The sequence below is a fragment of the Zea mays genome, chromosome 10 (genome assembly GCF_902167145.1).
Source record: "Zea mays cultivar B73 chromosome 10, Zm-B73-REFERENCE-NAM-5.0, whole genome shotgun sequence".
Taxonomy (NCBI): domain Eukaryota; kingdom Viridiplantae; phylum Streptophyta; class Magnoliopsida; order Poales; family Poaceae; genus Zea; species Zea mays.
Window position 1 is genome coordinate 25903614 of NC_050105.1, and position 18533 is coordinate 25922146.

Genomic DNA, 18533 nt, shown 5'->3' on the forward strand with positions numbered 1-18533 from the left:
TCAGTCTGTGGTTAAAAAAATCCCCTCGTTTGTCCCACACAAAGCACAGGTCTAAGGTCCAGCTCCGGCCGCGATCGTTTTCATATGGATTTCGATGTCGCTGTGTATGAGTAGCGCAGGGGTTCAGGAGTTTTCTTGGTCTATGTGAGAATGTCTTCTTGTTACAATTCTCGGGGGCTGTCTTACCCCTCACAGGTCGAGTTTTTTTACATCAAGTAATCATACTCTTGGTTCCAAGGTTTTCTTTCAAGATCACATTCGAGGTAGTGTTATTTGTCTTACATATTATTTATTATCTCCCTCCTCTCGACCATCTGTGGGCGAAACCTAGGGATCATCTTCAAGGTCCGGACTCACTACGAGGGCGACCTAGGGATGGTTAGTGTTTGTCCAAACAAGCGCCAACAAGTTTATTACATAGAAAAGCCTTATGGTCTACAGATCACGCAAAAGGTTAGCACTTCAACCAGCATTAATCATTCTTCGCCTTGATAAACTTTTTAATAATGCCCATCATCTCACTCCCAGGGAATCGTCCAAGGCAGCCCCTCGCAGTGGCAATCTCGTTGAACTCACACACAGTGTCACCACTGAAAGCTTTAAGTTGATCAGGCTTGTGATCAAGTGATTCTATATTGTCAAGCAAATCTTCTCCGGATTTTACTGAAGGGAGGGGGAAAGCATCAAGCTGTGTATTTATAATATTATCAACCCCAACGGCTCCTGCATAATCTCTCAGTCTGCATATTGCAAATGGGACGGGTTCGAAGCTATGGTCACCATATTCAACAGGAGTAGAATGGTCTCCAGTGACACACAGAAAGTACTGGTAGTGTCCGGCATTTTCAGCTTCCCAAAGAAGCCTTGCAAGCTGACCAAAAGCTCGATCAACAGCTTCTAGACCCCGTACCTTTAACTTGACAGCCTTATCATGACCAGCATCATCAATGGCCTGCAGTGACATTACAAGAGCTATCAGAATCACACTCAGTATTAGTAAAAAGAATCTGAATATGCATTTTACCTTTATGTGCAGGAACCCAAAGTCATATCCATTTTCTTTTCCAGCTTTGTATTCATCCTCTCCAGGCACAAAAACACGAGGTGGTGTACCCATAGGGGAAGATAATGCCTTGGCTATAGCTTTAGCTTTAGAAGTTAAGAGAGTACGGTAATCTCCAGTTGCTCCAGGTGCTTCAAGGATATCAATCCCCAGTGACAACCCCAAGCCAGCTATGATCTTAGTAGGAGCAACCATGCAAGGTGCAAGTCCATGCTTGGTTTCAAAGGCAGGCACCTAACAAAGCCACATGAAACTTCATTAAAAATGAAGCTTTAGAAGTATCAAATTCAGTAGGGTAAATGCAGGCCATACCTTACGAAGCATGCCAAATCCAGAGAATGCATTTGTGAAAGTTCTTGAAAGTCAAAACTAATCTTTCATATTGCTACTGCAGTATCATATAGGTCTACTATCAAAATTTTCACACTAACCTCAATCCGAATACCACAGCCTCGCAACAGCACAACGTTTGCGATGTTCTTCCCCTCAGCTGCACGCTGTGCATTGATGGGGTGAGAAACCAGTATGTGCGTTATCTCTTTAGAAAGCTCATTGATCACAGCTGCACTGTTTTTAGCTTCTTGCGAGTCATCCAACGGTTCAGCCTTCAGATGCAAGCGGTTGTCCTTCAAGGGATCGGTTCCAGAAATGTTCCCACTCAGCTTTGGTCCTTTGACAACCACACCACATCTGTGCTCAGTAGCATATCTGCAGATAAAATGTGCGAATTACAGCAGCAACTAGACATCATGATCATACATGCTTGAAACAATGATGACGTTTAAGTGCTGCACCTTACTCTAATTTCATATTCAGGAAATGACGGAAGCCTCATCCCATCCAACGCCGCACAGAGGATAGGGCCTTCCTCTTCAAAATGCCGATCCGCCCTCCTGCTGATGATAACTCCAGTGCTCTCATCCAGTGTAGCGAAGTTTGACTGCAAGCGAATTGTGCATACAATTTAGTGGTAAAACACATTCATCAGTTGATACACATGCTATCGTAAAACATTAAATTTTGTCAAGGACAAAGAAGGAAAAACATAGGATGAAATAGGCTTCTTTCCACAGTCCACACTATTGCCACCCAAATTCAATGGCCCAAGAAATTGATAAGTAGAGCTAGAGCCCAAGATCCAACAGAAAAGGTGGTCAAATTTAGTTACTGCATGCACATTCTTGAATGTTCCGAACTACTGCTCGACTTCTAACGAAACTGAGCTCCAATTTAACACAGCAAAACAAAACAGTCAATGATCTGAACAATTACTGCTGGCTATATAAGTGACAACAGAAGAAATCAGGTTTAGCAACAGAACATGCAGAGCAAGAATACACTATGATCTGAACTACCACTAACTTATATGAGGAATCTGAAGAAACCAAAGCTACTCGAGCTGCAATTTTGTCTCCAAGTACGGGGTTGCCACCTTGAAGGCGATGTCGCCGGGCGCCATGGCGAGCCCGGCGCCCATGGACTCGAACGCGCCGCGGCCGCGGTAGTACACCCGAGGGTCGTACCCGAGGAGCGATAGGTGCGCCGTATCGCTGCCGCAGGCGAGCCCCGGCTCCACGGGGTCCATGAGCCCGGTCACCCCGACCGCCGCCACCGCGTCCAGCCGCGGCGTGCACGCCGCCTCCAGTGGCGTACGCCCGCCCAGCGACGGAACGCTCACGTCCCCGATCCCGTCCACCAGCACGAACGCCACGCGGCTCCGCCTCGGACCTCTCCCCTCCGCGCCTGCCATCGCCGTCTCCGCAGCCGCCGCAAAGGCCCCTCGCCTCTCTCAATTTCAGCTCTCTGCTGCTGCTTACGAGATGCCTCTGCCGCGTGCTGGTTCAGCCGCGGGTCGGGCCCGGGCACAGGGTTCACGGGCCGGTTTGGTCACTACAAGAACCGGGCGAGCCCGAGGCCCGGCCCCCAAATCTGCAACGCTTGGCGCTCGCTCGGCTCCGCCCTCCGCCCCCCTGCTCCGTCCGATCGCCGCGCCCCCTCGCCGCCGGTGATCGCTGGGGAGCCGACGAGGCCGGACGCCGGAGGTTCTCGCTCCCTCCTCTGTGTCTCCCTTCCTCCCGCGCGTCCCGCCTGCTCGTCGCGTGGCCTCCTGCTCGGGGCTTCCTCTCGCCGCGGAATTTGGCATGTGACGTGGGGCGAGGCCAACGAGGCGCAGCCGGCGGCGGCGTGGGGTTGATTGGTTAACTGGATTTCGAGATTGTTTTGTCTGGATTTTTTTCCGAGGGAAGCGCGCGCTCCAGGTGAGACACTTGTAAACATAATTTTCGGTGTTTTTCCCGTCGGTGTCTGTCATTATTCGATCTAATTTTTTGGGCCAGTGGGAATCTGCTGTCGAGGTGCTGATTTGTGGAATCTTTGCAATGCCTCTAGACCTTTTTCCCCATTTTTTTGGTTAGGAATGTGAAGTCTATTCAGAAATGTTTTTTCATGTTATAGTGGACATAGGGTGTGTTTGCCTAATGGTAAATGGTAGCATTTGTTTGTGACGGTGGATTACTGGTTAGTAATGTGCACAGCATTGTTTTTTTTAACTCTAAAATATAACTGGTTTTGAATTCGGGGACGCTCCGTAGTGTATGGGTAATACTAATATCACAACTTGCAGTACCAATGCTATGTCAGATTTGTGCTGTTTAATTTGTGGTAATACAAATGCTGGAGTTTAGAATGTGGTGGTTGAACAGCCATTGTTTCAGCAGTTGTTTAGGTACTTTACTGGTTTCGCTTTCAAGGCTTGAAGAGATTGAATTGAGGGCCTGATGTGCCATTCAAAATAAACATTTATAATCACTGGGTCACAAGTGGGCCCAGAGCACAGGTCTTTTCTGGGGCAGGTCACATATTTCATTATGATGTTGAGGAACTGTAGTATTCTGTAGTGTCAAGCTGTAACATTTGTGTGCAGCTATGCTTGACTGCTTGTTATTTGAGTTTTGGGGTTAGGTTACATTCAAATTTGCATGGATTATTTTAATTTTGCAATTTGTGTGCACATGATTATCAATTTGTGTTGCAGCTGCATGGAGTTTATGTTGATGGTTGCTCGTTTGTCGTGGCAAATGCTCGAAAGAATATTGCTGCATGGTCTTCTCCAAACCTCACAGTAGGGTATCATTGGGATCAATCATTAAAACCTTAATGGGCAGAGATAGTTATATTCATGCAGGCTGTTATTTGGTGGGTGTTTGGTTTGAAGAGTCAATCTATTCTAGATGATGTAGTGCTGGTGCATCATGAGTCCATTCCACAAATTTAGTTCATTTCACAAATTTGGTGGAATGAACACATTACTCATATTATTACTAATTATTAGCCTATGTGGAATGAAATAGTGATGGATCAACTCATTCCATTCCACAAACCAAACAAAAAAGTGATGAGTGAGAAAATGATAGACTACATCATTCGATCATTCCTCGAACCAACACGCTATTAGTCTCTCTCCTCCCCTTATATTGTATTATGAGGCCTTATGATTTTTTTAATCATAATGTATCTTTCTTTTCACAGAACATAAGGTCCTAATTGGTTTGGTTTTAGATGCATCTGCTTTCAATAGTCAAAATGAGAGGCCGCTCTCAAAACAGAAAAAAGAGAGATGCAATTGACATTGGCTGTAATAATAAAGCCATATGGGTAGAGATTTTTGGTTGACATTTTAGCAATTGCATGTTTGCAAAGAATTTTGGTAGCTATGTCATTTCCATTCTGTATTATGTGATAACAATTAGGCCTGGCAATAATGTAACTTAGATCCTACTACTATAGATGTTTTGATTATATGTCACTTATGCCATGTAACACAGGTGACTGCATTGTAGGTTCATTTCCAAAATGGTTTGCATGGTGGGGAATTTTAAAATGTCTTCTGTGTTGAAGCTTGTAATGATGGAAAATCACGCAACACCAGGTAAAGTATAGTTAAGATTTTAACCTCTTTTGACTTTCCATTTAGCCTGTGACTTTCATGGATAATACTTTAATAGAGGCTTTGAGACCTGTGTCCAGAGTAAATAAAGAGAAAATTATATTGCACAGTTGTCAGTTAGGATGGAAATTTGATATCCATCAATAAAATTGATAAATTATAGAATGGTGCACCTTATCTTTTATTTTACTAGAACACAGTGCAACTTCTATATATTCTTATTTGTAACTTGGATATGTTGCAAAAATAATAAATATTACTAGATCCTTGCAAAGAGAAGGAGAAATAATAAAATCTAGAAAAGAATAATACAATACAAGGGAGCTTTGAAATGAAATATTATTTATATACAAACCTTCTATGGATTGAAAAGACCGTTTAATCTGTTACTGGATTTCATTATATTTGATTCAGCTCCTCAGTGCAGGTATGTACTGTTTTCAGTATCATGTTTATTTTATGTTCTGAAGTAGAAATGCCTTTGTAGGGCCATAAATACTTTGTCTTTTACTGCTTTCAGGTTTCTGGATTTGTTTTTACCAAGGTTCAAGAAAACCTAGGCGCTAGTCACACGTTATCCTACTGACTAGCGTCTAGGAAGATTAAACGTAGATTAAGCGTGATTAATCGTTTGTTTTTTAATTTTTGTGCTGCAGAAAGCAAGATCAGCAGTGAGTAACTAAGTACTAAGTAATAATAACACAACTACTAAGTAGTGATACTAGTGAACCTACCTTTTACTGTTCCGCACATTTATTTTTTACATAAGTTGCTTTCCTCCTTGGCTTCTTGCAAGTTGCTTCCAACAGCAGCTGATCATCAAAGAGAGACAAGTTAATAATCTGAAAACTATACAATCAGATAATTTGGAAAGAGTAGAAACTCATCTGAGGGGCAGCTCAATATTGTACATGCACAGCCAAGCTTGCAAACAACAGGGCAACATCACAAGTCAAAGGATCACAAGAAATACAGAAAACACTCACAGTTCATCACATGCCTTAATGGTCCACAAATTAAATAGCAGTACAGCACACAATAATTGTTTTATGGTCCACACACATTAGGATAAGTAAATAACTAGATATTAACTACACGGCGCCTAGCGCGTGCACACCGTGTCTAGGCGCGCCCAGCGCCTAATACTGCGCCTAGTCCATAAACGAGACACTAGACCTTCGTTAGCGTTTAATCGAGATTAATCTCCGTTTAATTGTGTTTTTTCGAACCTTGGTTTTTACAAAATGTTGATAATGTGGCCTGTATAGTGCAATATCAATGTTCTTATTAATCCACTTTAAAAACATATATAATTATTGTGTTCATATTATCTTGGTTTACTGGTACTTTGATAACCTTCAGATTCTCATCATATGCATGCAAAGCAAAAAATGATTGTGATGTTTTTCGGTCACATGTGCATGGATAGCTTATGGTTGATCATTGATCATTTGATCGTTATCCATATTTTATTCCTTGAGTTTCTTTTTGTCTCTCTTGAGTGAACAAAATATTGGGTCTGGTACTGAGATGATTCTTCTTGTTGGGCGTTTGAGCATGAAAAGAATTTGCTCTGTCACTTTTGGCAGATGACGTGATCCATGAGATGACTGCTGCACAGGTCCTACAGAAGCAACTGTTTGATGCACACGAACCAAATTTACTGGATGAAAATGGTAAGCTCCATTTGCTGAACCACAGATTTCAGTTACTTTCTATAATCTCTACTCTGTAGTACTGCCGGTCGAATGTACCTGGTGGAACAGGTAGGCATTTTAGTGCCTCTAGCTTCTGCCTCATATCATACTCCATCCCAAAAAGAATGCAATTATGGGATTCACACTAGTCAAACTAATTTAAATTCGACCAGTTTTATAGTGAATAATATTAACATTTATGTCTCTAAGACTCCAACTAAGTTTACTTAAAAATATATTTCATAACTAATTTAATGATACCTATTTGGGAGAAACTGTCACGCAATTAAGATTTTTTATGCAATCGCCATGCAATCAAACCACCAAAAATCATGAAAAATTCTCAAAAAAATTGTAGATGTACTTCATTATATACTCTACCAATGTATCAAATTCAAGTCCTAATTCATCCTATATTAAAAGATATAAAAATGAGAAAATTTTGTCCAATATGAAGAATTAAAAAAATGATAAAAATTTCTCTTTTTATATCTTTTAACATAGGATGAATTAGAACTTAAAATTTGATACATTTGTAGAGTATATAATGAAGTACATAGAATTGCTATTCGTTACCCTAGGTGATGATCACCTCACTCTGAAATGACTTAACAAATTTAAGTTATTCGTGATCTTTGTAAGTCATTTCAAGGTGAGTGATCATCACCCTAGGTAACAAATAGCGCTGCCCATGAAGTGTGTATATATATATATATATATATATATATATATATATATATATATATATATATATATATATATATATATATATATATATATATATTCGTGACTTTTAGTAGCTTGATTGCACAACAGTTTCTCCCTACTTATTTTGTATCATGAACGTTAAACTATTTTTTGGGTATAACTTCGGTCAAACATTGAACTGTTTGACTCAAAACGTGAGAATTGCATTCTTTTCGGGGCTGAGGGAGTATGTGTTTATTTGTTACCTTCAGATTTCACTGCCATGTTTATTTTACCTTCAATGTATACTATTGTGTTTTACTCTGTATTTGTCACATATGTTTCTCGTATTTCAAACAGCTGTAATCTGTAGCTTCAACTTACCTGTTGATGTCAACCACAGCTTAGCTTTTTAACTTTTCCAGTAACTTTGTGCAGATATGCATATATTTGGATCAAAACCGATGGCCGACCCATTGGACTTGGTAACTTTGATGAATCTACCTGTATGATTTCCCTTTTCACATATGGCTGATCCACTGGAACAAAATCTTATCTTTTATTGAAGGTCTGCTGTAGTACTTGCAAGAAGCCAGTCAAAGCCAGCCAATATGCAATTCATACAGGTGCTGTTAATTCTTTTTCTATTACATTATTTAGGTGTAAGTACTTCTGTTCAATCTGCTCAGTTTTAAGTGTTAAAACACAGGTTTAATCTTATTATGTTTGTGTAATTCATCACCAATCTTGCTGTGAACTTGTAATCCAAAAATTCGAAGTTATAATATATGCGAACCCATATTTCCAGCACATGAACTAATATTTTACAATTTGTATGTGCGAAAAGCCCCAATCTATTGCTGTTTACGTCATTTAGCTTAATCAATGACTACTGTAATTTGCTTACTGTTTGATACACCTGCCTGGAAAAGCTGGTGTCATTACCATTCCAAGCATGACTTGGTCAACTGATGAATATCTTAACCGAAATGTGATGAATAGTCAAATACTCAAATCCCTTATTTGATCTTTTTAAAGTACAAATTTTTGTGTTACTTGTTTTATTACTACCACATTGTAAGATTAATGCTGTCCTAGAACATGTGATGCAAACCTTTGGAAAATTTTGCGATGAACATGCTGCATGCACCTTTCGTAAAAAATGGTGTTTAGTCTTTTTTTTTTGGCTTTTTCATTGAAACTTTGTTTATTGTGCAGGGCAATGTAGTTCAGGGAAGGTAAACACAAATGGTTCAGTGGGTGTGGATCATGCCAATCCTACAAAGCCCCTGAAGAAAGGCAGAAAAATAAAGTTGATAAGTAATGGAAGTATCCTATTGTTTATGAGGCAGCCTGTTTGTTCTCGTTTACTGTTACTTTTACCTGCTGTTATTTGTGTTCATATGGAGCACTCTCTTCAAATTTTCTTTTGTTAATTGGACTCTAAATGTTTGTGGATCTTCAGACGTTTGCTGCCTTGACATCTTATATAGATCAAAAAGTGCACATAAAAGTGAAAGCAAAATCTCAAACTGAAAGCAATAACATTGCCAATAGTTTCGAGTTGGACAATGGACATGTCACTAAAGTACAACCTATAGATTCCACAGGTGATCAAAGTGCTGCTTTCTGTCGAATTGTTATCAATATTGTTTCATTTAATCCTCCTTTGTTCTCGCTGACTTTCTCTAGGGTCATTTGACTTGTGTATTTAGTGTTTAAATGATGAAGGGTAGGTCTGGTGCAGCGGTGATAGCTGTCTTACAGAGTTACCATGTCGTGGATTCGAAGCAGCCTCTCCGCATTTGCGGAGGCAAGGCTTGCTCATGTGGGAGCCTCTGGCACTGGGTTTGCCCTTTTTTATCTAGGTGTCATGGACCTTCGGTTCATGGGGATAGCTGTCTTCTCCGGCGAGGTTATACCCTCTACCGCAGGCTTGGTTCTAGGGTAGCAGCCCTAGGCGCTTGAGAGTCATTGCAAGAGAGAGAGATTGGTTTGATAATATATTCCTTATTCCTTTGTCTCCTGCGTACAGGCCTATATATAGGCCACCGGTTGACCAACTAGGCAACCATTAATTAGGCATGACTAATTGGAATTATCTTCCCTACAATTTAGGTCTATCAATTTAGCCACCAAATCAGTCACTTTCCTTTGCCATGCCTTCCTTACGCGCGCTTTCCTTTGCCATGCCTTCCTTGCGCACGCTGCTGCTAGCGCTCGTGCCTTCCTTGCGCGCGTTGCTGCCAGCGCCCCCTGCGTCCTCTCGCTTTTGGCATGCATAGGTGCGGCCCCACATGAGTGACCGCTCCCTATGATGCCCATGACATGTTTAGATGATATGGTTAGTATAGCTACTATGGGCATGAAGAAGTTTTGTGTATCCACATTAGGTTGTGCTGTCTAGTTATATAAGTTTGCGGGACCATTTCATTTGCATGTTAAGATAAAACCAGTGTTATATTTCCAGGGATAATACATAGGAAACTAATGCCCTCTTGGATATGTTTTGTCGAAACAATGAAGTGTGTAGGCTTTTCTCGGCCAAAAAACGAATGTTTCAGCTGATAACATGATATCTTACTATTGGGTTTCATTTTTTTATTGTAGTTTTTATTTACATGCATCTTTGGTTTGTAGGGCTGGGCCTGTCTGCTGATAGTTCAGCTACTATCAATGTGCCTAAAAATCATCCCAGAGGTATTGATTGCTTCTCAGGTGTCCTCTGCTCCCTCCTAGAGATTGTCGAGCTGCATGTTATCCCATGCTTGTGTTTTTTCATGGTTGGACAAAGTAGGCATGTTATGGTCTCCTTTCTCCTTTCTTGGATTAAAGCTAAGCTAAGCAATTTTTAGTGGTACTGGATAGACAATGTTCTAATCATTTCACTATTTCAGTGACATGGGCTCCATCCACTCGCTACTTTTTTTCTTTGGCTCAATTGAACTTCAAGTGAAAGGGTATTTTGAAAGGTTTCCTTTAACTGAGGATGAAAGGTTCTCTGATATATTGCATCTCAGTGACAAGAAAAAAACAAAATAAATGGTTTCCTTAGAAAATTGTTTGTTTTTGCTTACTGAGTCAAGGTTAATTTTTACACTCAGTTTGTCTGTGATGGAACCTTGCTTGCATAGTTCTAGTATTCTATCCAGTTGATGGGAGTAAAGTCAGTAACCATAGAATAAGAAGGGAGGAACTCCCAGAAAATTACTTTTGCCTATCCAATTAAGATTTAATGTTTAAAGTTGGTCCATAACGGAACCTTCACGGCATGTCTATGCAGCATTATCGGAAGGCTTACCTTCACTCCTTCAGTGTTCTCCTTTTTCTACCTGAGACTTAATTTGGATGTTCATCCAATTTCCCAAATGTTGCATTCACATGAGGATAATATATCTTGTTCAATTTTCATTGCGCTGTACCCTCTTAACTGTATAGTGTTTTGATTTCTATTTAATTTATATCAGATGCGCCAGTTCCTCTTGCAACAAAAATGTATCATTCACAGGGCAACTACCGTCTTCGATTTGAGCTTGGCCAGCTTTATCGCGAATCATGTGTGCAGCATTTGAGTGGCCACACAACTCCAAACGTGTCACATGAGAATGGATTGATGGCATCATCACGGTTTTCTTCTTGTGGCAACTCAGCATTGCCTACTCAGAAGAGCCTTGTTCCTCAAACAAAGGTTTGATGCCACCCTCAGCTCATTGGCAGGATAGTTTTTCATGTTCTCTTACTGATGATGCATTCTGCTATGATGCTTCTCATCAGCCTCTCGCAGACCCTCAGCAATTAGCAGCAAGCAGGCCTAACCAGTCACAAGGAACAAAAACTGATAGAGCAAGTGCACAAGCATCTGCAATTAAAAATGAAGGTTCACGATCCAGATGCAATAAAGCTACCATTCCCCATTCGAGAAACAAAGGTTGGAAATGATCTTTTGCTCTTCCGCTTCATGTAGTATGTGACTTCATTCATTGAGAATTGTTAAGTTGCTATTCAGTTGTGTTAGTTATCTATAACTGGGCCAGGGAACTTATGTAAAGTTAAAGAATATTCCAGTGAAACTATGTTAACTATATATCAACTGGAAGTTCAAAATACAGCTCTATGAGAGAAAATTTACAGTCCATACTTTTGTTCTGTTCTAAGCAAAGTATATTACAGTTTTCAGCTTTGCAAGAGTCCGATTGACCCTGTAGTTACATAGCTTCAGGCATGCAAAAATGGTATCTCATCTTTTTTAGTTTACTGAGGCCCTGTTTGAATACACTATAGCTAATAGTTAGCTGCTAAAAATAGCTTTAGACATCCAAACAGCCCAACTAATAATTCAGCTAATAGTTAACCAACTACTATTTGTTAGCTAGGTAATTCTACTAGTAACTTTTTAGCAGCTAACTATTAGCTCTAGTTCATTCAAATATAGCTTGGATGGCTCCTGCACCACTCTGATGCCTAGGAACCATCTAACGTAAAAAGGATGTGTTGGAGTATTATCTTACTAGTAATTATGTGAAATTTGTTCTCCAGGCAGCAAGAAGACGCAACAGCAACCTAATGGACGTGTTCATGCGATCAAGTTCCCAGTAGAGTAGCCCATTCGTAGGTATGCCCCCTATTGGCTTTACTTTCTTGAACTCGGATCCTGACATAATGAACTTACGCTGATTGATTTCACAGGTAATTTATTGGTTAAGTGGAAGTGTCTCTTCTGGTGAACAGTCTCTTCTTTTCTCCTTTCCAAATGAAATTGGTTATTGTCAGGATTGTTCTAATTTGGACTGTCCCGATCCGAGGTTTTGGTAAGTCAGGATATCTAAAATTCGTGGCATATGTTTTTTTGTTTTTTGACCGGCAATTCACGGCATATGTTATACTGTCGCATAATTAACATGGTTTCGTCTGTTTCCGCCTAGGTTCGCCGGCCATTGGTACTAGAAGCTAACAGCACTAGTTGTAGCACTGACGATGAACTTACCTGTAAATATGGCCACAGAGGCCTTGGCTTCTTCCTGCCGAAGGTCGTGGACCTGATGAACATTTTGAATGTAGCCTTCATCTTTTGGGCATTGAGTTCTAGTTGATTGATGTTTTGTGTTTGATTCTTGCCCTAAGTTTAGCTTTCTAGCCGGCGATTGAACCGTTTTACGGGCTACCGCTGCCAGCTGCCGGTGGATGAGCCCTTCCGTATTCACCTTGCCGGAAAGCTGTCGCTGTTGCTGGGCGTATCGAGGGATGTAGTTGTCGGTTGAGGGCGATTGCGCGGCGGAGTGGTTCACTTTCAATTTATAATTCGTTTAACTTTTTTATATTAAATTTGACTGACCGATCTTACTTAAAAAAATTCATAATTAGTATTACTGTGATATTGTTTAGTATATAATATACTTTAAATATGGTTTTGAAGTTTCATTATTTTCAAAACAAATTGGACAAGTCAAATTTGGCAAAAAAGACAAACGAGTTATAAATTGAGACGGGGGAATTTTGTTGGGGAATGTTTTGCTATCCTTTCACCCTTTGGTGAGCAACTAGCAGCAGCATTGCCCCATCTCATTGTCAGCTACAGTTAGAGAACGAGTTCTATCAAATTTGCTCATTTTTTTAAGAAATGGTATTCGTTAGATCAGTCATACTCTATCATCATCAAGATAGCTTGTAGCAGACGGACCTGTTCTTCTAACCATGAGATCGGAGTTCAAAATCCTTGCTAATATCAACCTGACACATTGCATTTCGTTAAATGCAAATAAAAGATGCCAAAAGATACGGAAACAAGAACATCTCTATCGTTGGATAACGCTGGCGCCGCAGATTGAAGCTACAGAATCGGAAATGTCTGCTTTTGCCGGTGTTATTACAGCACTAGCCATTTCACCTATCTAGCTGATTTCGTACCAAAAAAAAAGTTGGAGGCCATGGCCGTCGGATGAGAGGTAGCAAAAGGTGCAATCGCCGCGAGCAGCAGAAGCCATTGATTACCCATGGATCAGCAGATGCCGGTGATGTCGGCCCTGATCATCTGCAGGACCTCGGGCGGCGCGGCGGCAGCGGTGACCGTGACCACGGCGGCGCCGCCGTGGCCGTGAGGCCCCACCGTGGCCACGAGGACCTCCACCCCGCGGCGGTGGAACGCCTCCAGCACGCGCGTCAGCGAGCCGGGGCTCCGCGCCGGCAGCCGCGCGCAGAAGCACACCGCGCCGACGGCCACGGACACCTCGGGCCGCCGGGCAGCAGCGGCGCCGGCGCCGGCGCCGGCCCCGTGGAGGGGGCTGCGCACCGAGTGGTACGTCTCCAGCACGGCCACCGTGTCCTCCAGGACCTTCACGCGCGCCGCCGCGGCGTCCACGATCTCCTCCTTGCTCGCCGGCTGCGCGCGCCGTCGACGGTTTTGGCAGGAAACGACGTCAAACAAAACACACAAATGGTGAATAGGCAAGAAGCAGGGCCGTCGGGGGCAGGGACTCACCCGGTCGATGGGGAGGTTGGGGAGCATCGCGCCCAGCTCAGCATAGAGCGAGGACAGGGTGCGCCGGTTCGGCCGCGCCCTCGGCCGCCGCTCGCCAGCCGACGGCCCCGCGGTGGCCAGGGACAGGTCGAGCGGAAGCCGTCCTCCTCCTTCTCCAGCCATGGCGGAACGACGGGTGGGTTTCTGCTTCTGCACGACACGAGAGGGAAGGGGACGCGTGGGTTCGTTTGATCTTTGTCTTGGCAGGGAAGAGAGAAGAGAAGACAAGACAAGAAGCGGGTCGTGGTGGTGGCGTGACATGGCGGCCATGTTGGTGTCAGGTGTGCAGTGGGCACGTGACCAAAGTGCCGCAGCAGCTGCTTTGGGTTGGTGGTGGTTAGCCAGGAATGGAAGCTGCAGCTGGGCTGTTGGGGGGCAGCTGCAGAGGTGGGAGACCGGAGGAGTCGCTTGCTTTGGGAAACTGGTCAAGCTCGCCGCTCTGTTAGGTCCTCACAACGGGACAAAACAAACTATGAGAAAGGCTGCGTGCAGCTTGCCTGCTTCCGCCCCCCGCGGTTGTACTCAAAGTCTCAAATGAAATACCTTTTTTTTTTTCTTCCGCTTATCTTATTATTATTACTAGTCAGTTGTCCGTGCGTTGTGACGATATACGAACACCGCTGATAAAAGTATTAGTAGTAATTAATTTTAGATCACTTTATGAGATGTGCTCTCTCGACAGGAAGAAAAGGAGAAAAGACCCATTCATTTTTTATTCATCAATTAGAACAAAGTAGAAGAAGCAACTAAACACCATACATGTTCATATATAAAACACATATATTGTCTAATATCTACACATGTGGTCAACAAGATGTTATTAATCAATTACGAGATTTCCTATGGATACGCGATGTGTCAATACTAATACACCATTTTTCCTAAACACAATGATATAGGGATATGCTATTTTATAAACATTAGTAAAGATTTGTAAATAGTTTATATTGGCTAATTATTGATAATAGTTGTCTTTGGATATTCTGCACCGTGCCCCTGACATAGTAGTCGACGACCTGCTGCAGGGGTAGGCCCTTGTACTCCATGACAGTGGTCATGTCCCACTTGAGCGTGCCTGACGCGGCACACGTGCCGCATGTGTATGTGTTGAACCTGATCAGCGGTGAATCCCGAATGCGCCCGAGCATCTTGCTCATCAACCGTCTGTGGACATGGCCGCCGCACACCCCAATGTCTCTGATGCGTACACACTGATGGGCAACCCATTCATCACCATGCCCGCCTTGTGTACGTTGTCGCTGTCCATGCTGTTCGTGCTACAATTGTCTATTCGCGCTGCATTTGTCCATCCCCATTGGTGGGATGAGGTAGTCGAACTGTGCGAGCGCGAAAAGTAGGAAAAAAGAACAACCATGGTTGATGAGCAAGATGAGGAGTAAGAAAATGATGTGTTCCTCGGCCAAACATCCTATTGATGCATTGAAGGGGAACATGTTATATAAATAATAAATGTAGAAAAGGGAAGAAAAAAAAAGGAAAATCACAACTTGCTTCCATATTCTTTTACTTTTTTACCCTCTTTTTATTCCTAAATTCTGGGTTACCTTCATGCACATGGGCAGTTGGGCTTCCACCGACCACCGTATTGGGATTTTTTTTCTCCCAGAGAAGTTCTCTCTCTGTTCCCGACGCGATCAGCTCAGCTCTTCTTCCACTCCTCGGCGACGCGGTCGGTGCCCGCAAGGTAGGCCTTCTTCCTCCTCTCGGCGCGTGTGCATGCGCACACGATTGCGAAGCAGGCCGCGTACACGGCGTACACGCGCCAGTTGGCGCGGGGTGCGGCCCCTGCCGCGGCGCGGTGGAAGATGGCGACATAGCAGTGCACGCCGGCGGCGAGGCTGACCACCATCTGCGCGAGCCCGAGGGCCTTGGCGGCGTCCCGTTGTCGTCGTCCTCAGGGGAGGTGGTGCCCGAGAAGACGACGACGAGGTCCACCATCTGGAGCACGAGGTAGGCCATGAAGTCGAGTGACTGTGCAGCATGCGTCCAGGCGTAGGCGGCGGGGGAGGCCGCGTGGATGAAGCGCGGCGGCTCCAGCCCCGTGGCGGTCGCGGTGAGCGCGAGCGTCGCAGAGTAGATGGCGAGGTATGCCTGCTCCAGCAGCAGCACGTGGTGGAGGAGCGGCAGGTACGGGCCCATGCGCCACACCAGCACGGTGAGCATGAAGAGCGGCAGCAGCACCGCCGCCCACCGGCCGCCGAGGATCGGGCGCACGCCGTCGGTGATCCCAGCGTTCACCGCGGACAGGTACGCCTTCAAGTGCTGCTAGAGGCGCGCCAGGTCCGGCATCAGCGTCTCTTGCAGCCGACTAGGCAGGTCCCAGAACTCGGAGATGTGGTCGTCGGAGCCTTCCTCTGCCTGCTTGGTCAACACCACGTCCTCCTCAACCTCAACCTCCGCCGCCGACTCCTTGCTGACGACGGTCGCATTGGCTTTTGCCTTGGCGTCGGCAATCACCGGTGCCTTCTTGCCTGATTTGGTCGGCTTGGCACCGGCATCCGCGGTCGAATTGGCCGCCGGCGGTTTCTTCGCCTTCCCAGCCGCGACGACAGCCTCAGATTTGGCGCCCATCTTGGAAACCTTGGTGGACTTTGCCAAATCGTCGTCCTTGCCCTTGGCACGGGGTGTGGGGAGGGGGCAGAACCGTGCACCATGAACGCCTACACTATAGTCTTAAATAGTAGTAGAGAATATACAAATTAGAAGGAGGCCTAATAGCAACTCCATCAAATCACTGAAAACAACACAAAAGTGTTTTTAGGTGAAAACTCATCTCTCGACGTCTCCAACATATTCTTTTCTCTTCCCCAATTTAATTGAATAAAAGATGAAAAATCTATGCAAAATAAAGAAGATGAAGCACATGTTTTGACCTCATGAGATATTACTTTCTTCCCTTATTTTTATTTAACAAAATATTGCAGATGTATCTTCAGTTTCTTGGAATTACAAGATGAAGGTAAAAGAAATACAGCTTAGTAGGCAGAGCAATTCAACTTTTTCTAGCCAAAAAAGCACCTCTAATTCATGGCACTGTTTCTTTATTTATAGGCGCTCGGTAGTAAAACTTCAAATATGCTATTGAGCATATACCTTTTGAAAGGGAAATAGGGTCAAACCTTTTCCTAAATGATTTTGGTGGTTGAATTGCCCAACACAAATTATTGGACTAACTAGTTCGCTCTAGATTATATGTTCTACAGGTGCCAAAGGTTCATCTACAACTATTCTAAATCGACTGTCCGAAATACCGTAGATTATTCCGGACAGGAGAAGCTTTTTGGAAAAACAGACTAAGCGCGGACCGTCCGGGCCCTTGCAGCGGACCGTCCGCGACACTGCTTTGACTTCGACCAGGAACTATAAATCAGGGACAGTCCGACTAAACCGCGGACCGTCCAGCTACAACGTGCGGACCGTCCGGCTATAATTCACGGACAGTCCACATGTGAAGACCTGGTTCAGCCCGAAGGTGACAAGTTGAGCAAAAGGAATTATATAGCTAGCGCGGACAGTCCGGGACCAAGGGCGGACCGTCCGCATGGTCTCACCGAGGCAGATAGCCGTTGATCTAACAGTTGATCTGTCAGAAGTATCCGTTGAAGATGTCAGAATCGACCGTTGGAGGGTCGCGGACCGTCCGGGCCCTAGCCGCGGACCGTCCGCCAGTGCAATTTGTGGCAGATGCGCTCCAACGGCTATATGGGTGGTTGAGGGCTATAAATACCACCCCAACCGGCCACTTCAAGGTGAGGGAGCCCAAGCAACATTCCAAGTCATCTAGTTGACATACTCAAGCCCTCCCAACCACATATATTCATTGATACATCCTATACGCAAGATCTAGACCACTACAACCAACACAAGTGCCACAAAAGAGAGAGCAAGCAATTGAGAGCTACTCAATTGAGTTTAGCCCTAGTGCCTTGTGAGGTTCATTGAGAGATAGTGTATACTACATCTTTGTGTTCATTTGCTCGTGGAGTTTTGACTCCCATTGAACTTCCTCCAAAGTTTTGGAGCCTTGTAAAAGCTAGCAAGAGACACCAAAGAGTGTGGTGGTCCTTGCGGGATCGAGAGTGATCCTTGAGAAGAAGAGCTCGCCGATCCTTGGGTGATCGGTGGAGAGAGGGAAAGGGTTGAAAAAGACCCGTCCTTAGTGGACTCCTCAACGGGGACTAGGCCTTCGAGGGTCGAACCTCGGTAAAACAAATCACCCGTGTCTCATGTGCTTATTGCTTGTGATTTGTTTGTCCTTTCCGATTCTAAGTTTTTCTTGCACTACTCTTTGCTAATTCTATTTGGTGTTGCTTTAAGTTAAATTCTCATTTAGTGACGCAACACATTGCAAGAGGGAACTTGTGTTATTGCTCTTCTTGCCTAAGCCTTCTTGCTTTATTCTCATAGACTTATTAGTAGTATTGATTTATCAATTCCACATTATTTGAGAGCAATACTCTTTACAAGCAAGGACTTAGTTTTTATACTCCGATAATTATATATCTTGTTCTAACCACTAATCAAGGGATCTAGTTGGGGGATAAAGTTTTAATTTTCAGGTTTCGCCTATCCACCCCCCTCTAGGCGACTTTCAATTGGTATCAG

The 18533-nt window shown here is 43.8% G+C and overlaps 3 protein-coding genes and 1 pseudogene across 11 annotated transcripts; 1 reads left to right on the forward strand and 3 right to left on the reverse strand.

Annotated features, from left to right (window-relative positions):
* Nucleotides 1-227: 227 nt before the first annotated feature.
* LOC103640966 (Cofactor-independent phosphoglycerate mutase) lies at nucleotides 228-3301 on the reverse strand. The gene is made up of 5 exons (XM_008664400.4): nucleotides 2496-3301; nucleotides 1858-2003; nucleotides 1495-1771; nucleotides 1025-1297; nucleotides 228-952 (listed from the first exon to the last, which is right to left on the reverse strand). Exons 1-5 carry the CDS (start codon nucleotides 2811-2813, stop codon nucleotides 473-475), a joined length of 1494 nt encoding a protein of 497 aa, XP_008662622.1. The 5' UTR covers nucleotides 2814-3301; the 3' UTR covers nucleotides 228-472.
* Nucleotides 2918-12499, forward strand: LOC100277005 (uncharacterized). Of its 9 annotated transcripts, none has more exons than XM_008663529.3 (14): nucleotides 2990-3321; nucleotides 4098-4184; nucleotides 4903-4991; nucleotides 6599-6685; nucleotides 7832-7878; nucleotides 7962-8019; nucleotides 8612-8722; nucleotides 8887-9003; nucleotides 10034-10093; nucleotides 10861-11081; nucleotides 11168-11321; nucleotides 11930-12005; nucleotides 12080-12201; nucleotides 12316-12499. In XM_008663529.3, exons 2-12 carry the CDS (start codon nucleotides 4102-4104, stop codon nucleotides 11992-11994), a joined length of 1092 nt encoding a protein of 363 aa, XP_008661751.1. In that variant the 5' UTR covers nucleotides 2990-3321; nucleotides 4098-4101; the 3' UTR covers nucleotides 11995-12005; nucleotides 12080-12201; nucleotides 12316-12499. The 9 variants fall into 9 exon arrangements, with proteins under 9 accessions (XP_035818892.1, XP_008661751.1, XP_008661756.1 ...); XM_035962998.1 differs by having other exon boundaries at nucleotides 2997-3321; nucleotides 4098-4258; XM_035962997.1 differs by having other exon boundaries at nucleotides 3211-3321; nucleotides 4098-4258; nucleotides 6575-6685.
* Nucleotides 12500-13092: 593 nt separating this feature from the next.
* Nucleotides 13093-14432, reverse strand: LOC100276871 (uncharacterized). The gene is made up of 2 exons (XM_020544992.2): nucleotides 13869-14432; nucleotides 13093-13769 (listed from the first exon to the last, which is right to left on the reverse strand). The coding sequence occupies exons 1-2, from the start codon at nucleotides 14175-14177 to the stop codon at nucleotides 13389-13391; spliced, it is 690 nt and encodes a 229-aa protein (XP_020400581.1). The 5' UTR covers nucleotides 14178-14432; the 3' UTR covers nucleotides 13093-13388.
* Nucleotides 14433-15567: 1135 nt separating this feature from the next.
* Nucleotides 15568-16499, reverse strand: LOC103642351 (uncharacterized; annotated as a pseudogene).
* Nucleotides 16500-18533: the final 2034 nt, after the last annotated feature.

Excerpts from the sequence above, each read along its gene's own strand:
- LOC103640966 (XM_008664400.4), bottom strand. The coding sequence starts at position 2,813 with ATGGCAGGCGCGGAGGGGAGAGGTCCGAGGCGGAGCCGCGTGGCGTTC. Across the intron at positions 2,004-2,495 it reads CCGGCGACATCGCCTTCAAG|TCAAACTTCGCTACACTGGA; the intron begins GTGGCAACCCCG and ends ATTCGCTTGCAG. Across the intron at positions 1,772-1,857 it reads GAATATGAAATTAGAGTAAG|ATATGCTACTGAGCACAGAT; the intron begins GTGCAGCACTTA and ends TTTTATCTGCAG.
- LOC100276871 (XM_020544992.2), bottom strand. The coding sequence starts at position 14,177 with ATGGCCGCCATGTCACGCCACCACCACGACCCGCTTCTTGTCTTGTCT. Across the intron at positions 13,770-13,868 it reads CCAACCTCCCCATCGACCGG|CCGGCGAGCAAGGAGGAGAT; the intron begins GTGAGTCCCTGC and ends CGGCGCGCGCAG.
- LOC100277005 (XM_008663528.3), top strand. The coding sequence starts at position 4,102 with ATGGAGTTTATGTTGATGGTTGCTCGTTTGTCGTGGCAAATGCTCGAA. Across the intron at positions 7,879-7,961 it reads TGGCCGACCCATTGGACTTG|GTCTGCTGTAGTACTTGCAA; the intron begins GTAACTTTGATG and ends CTTTTATTGAAG. Across the intron at positions 10,094-10,860 it reads GCCTAAAAATCATCCCAGAG|ATGCGCCAGTTCCTCTTGCA; the intron begins GTATTGATTGCT and ends AATTTATATCAG.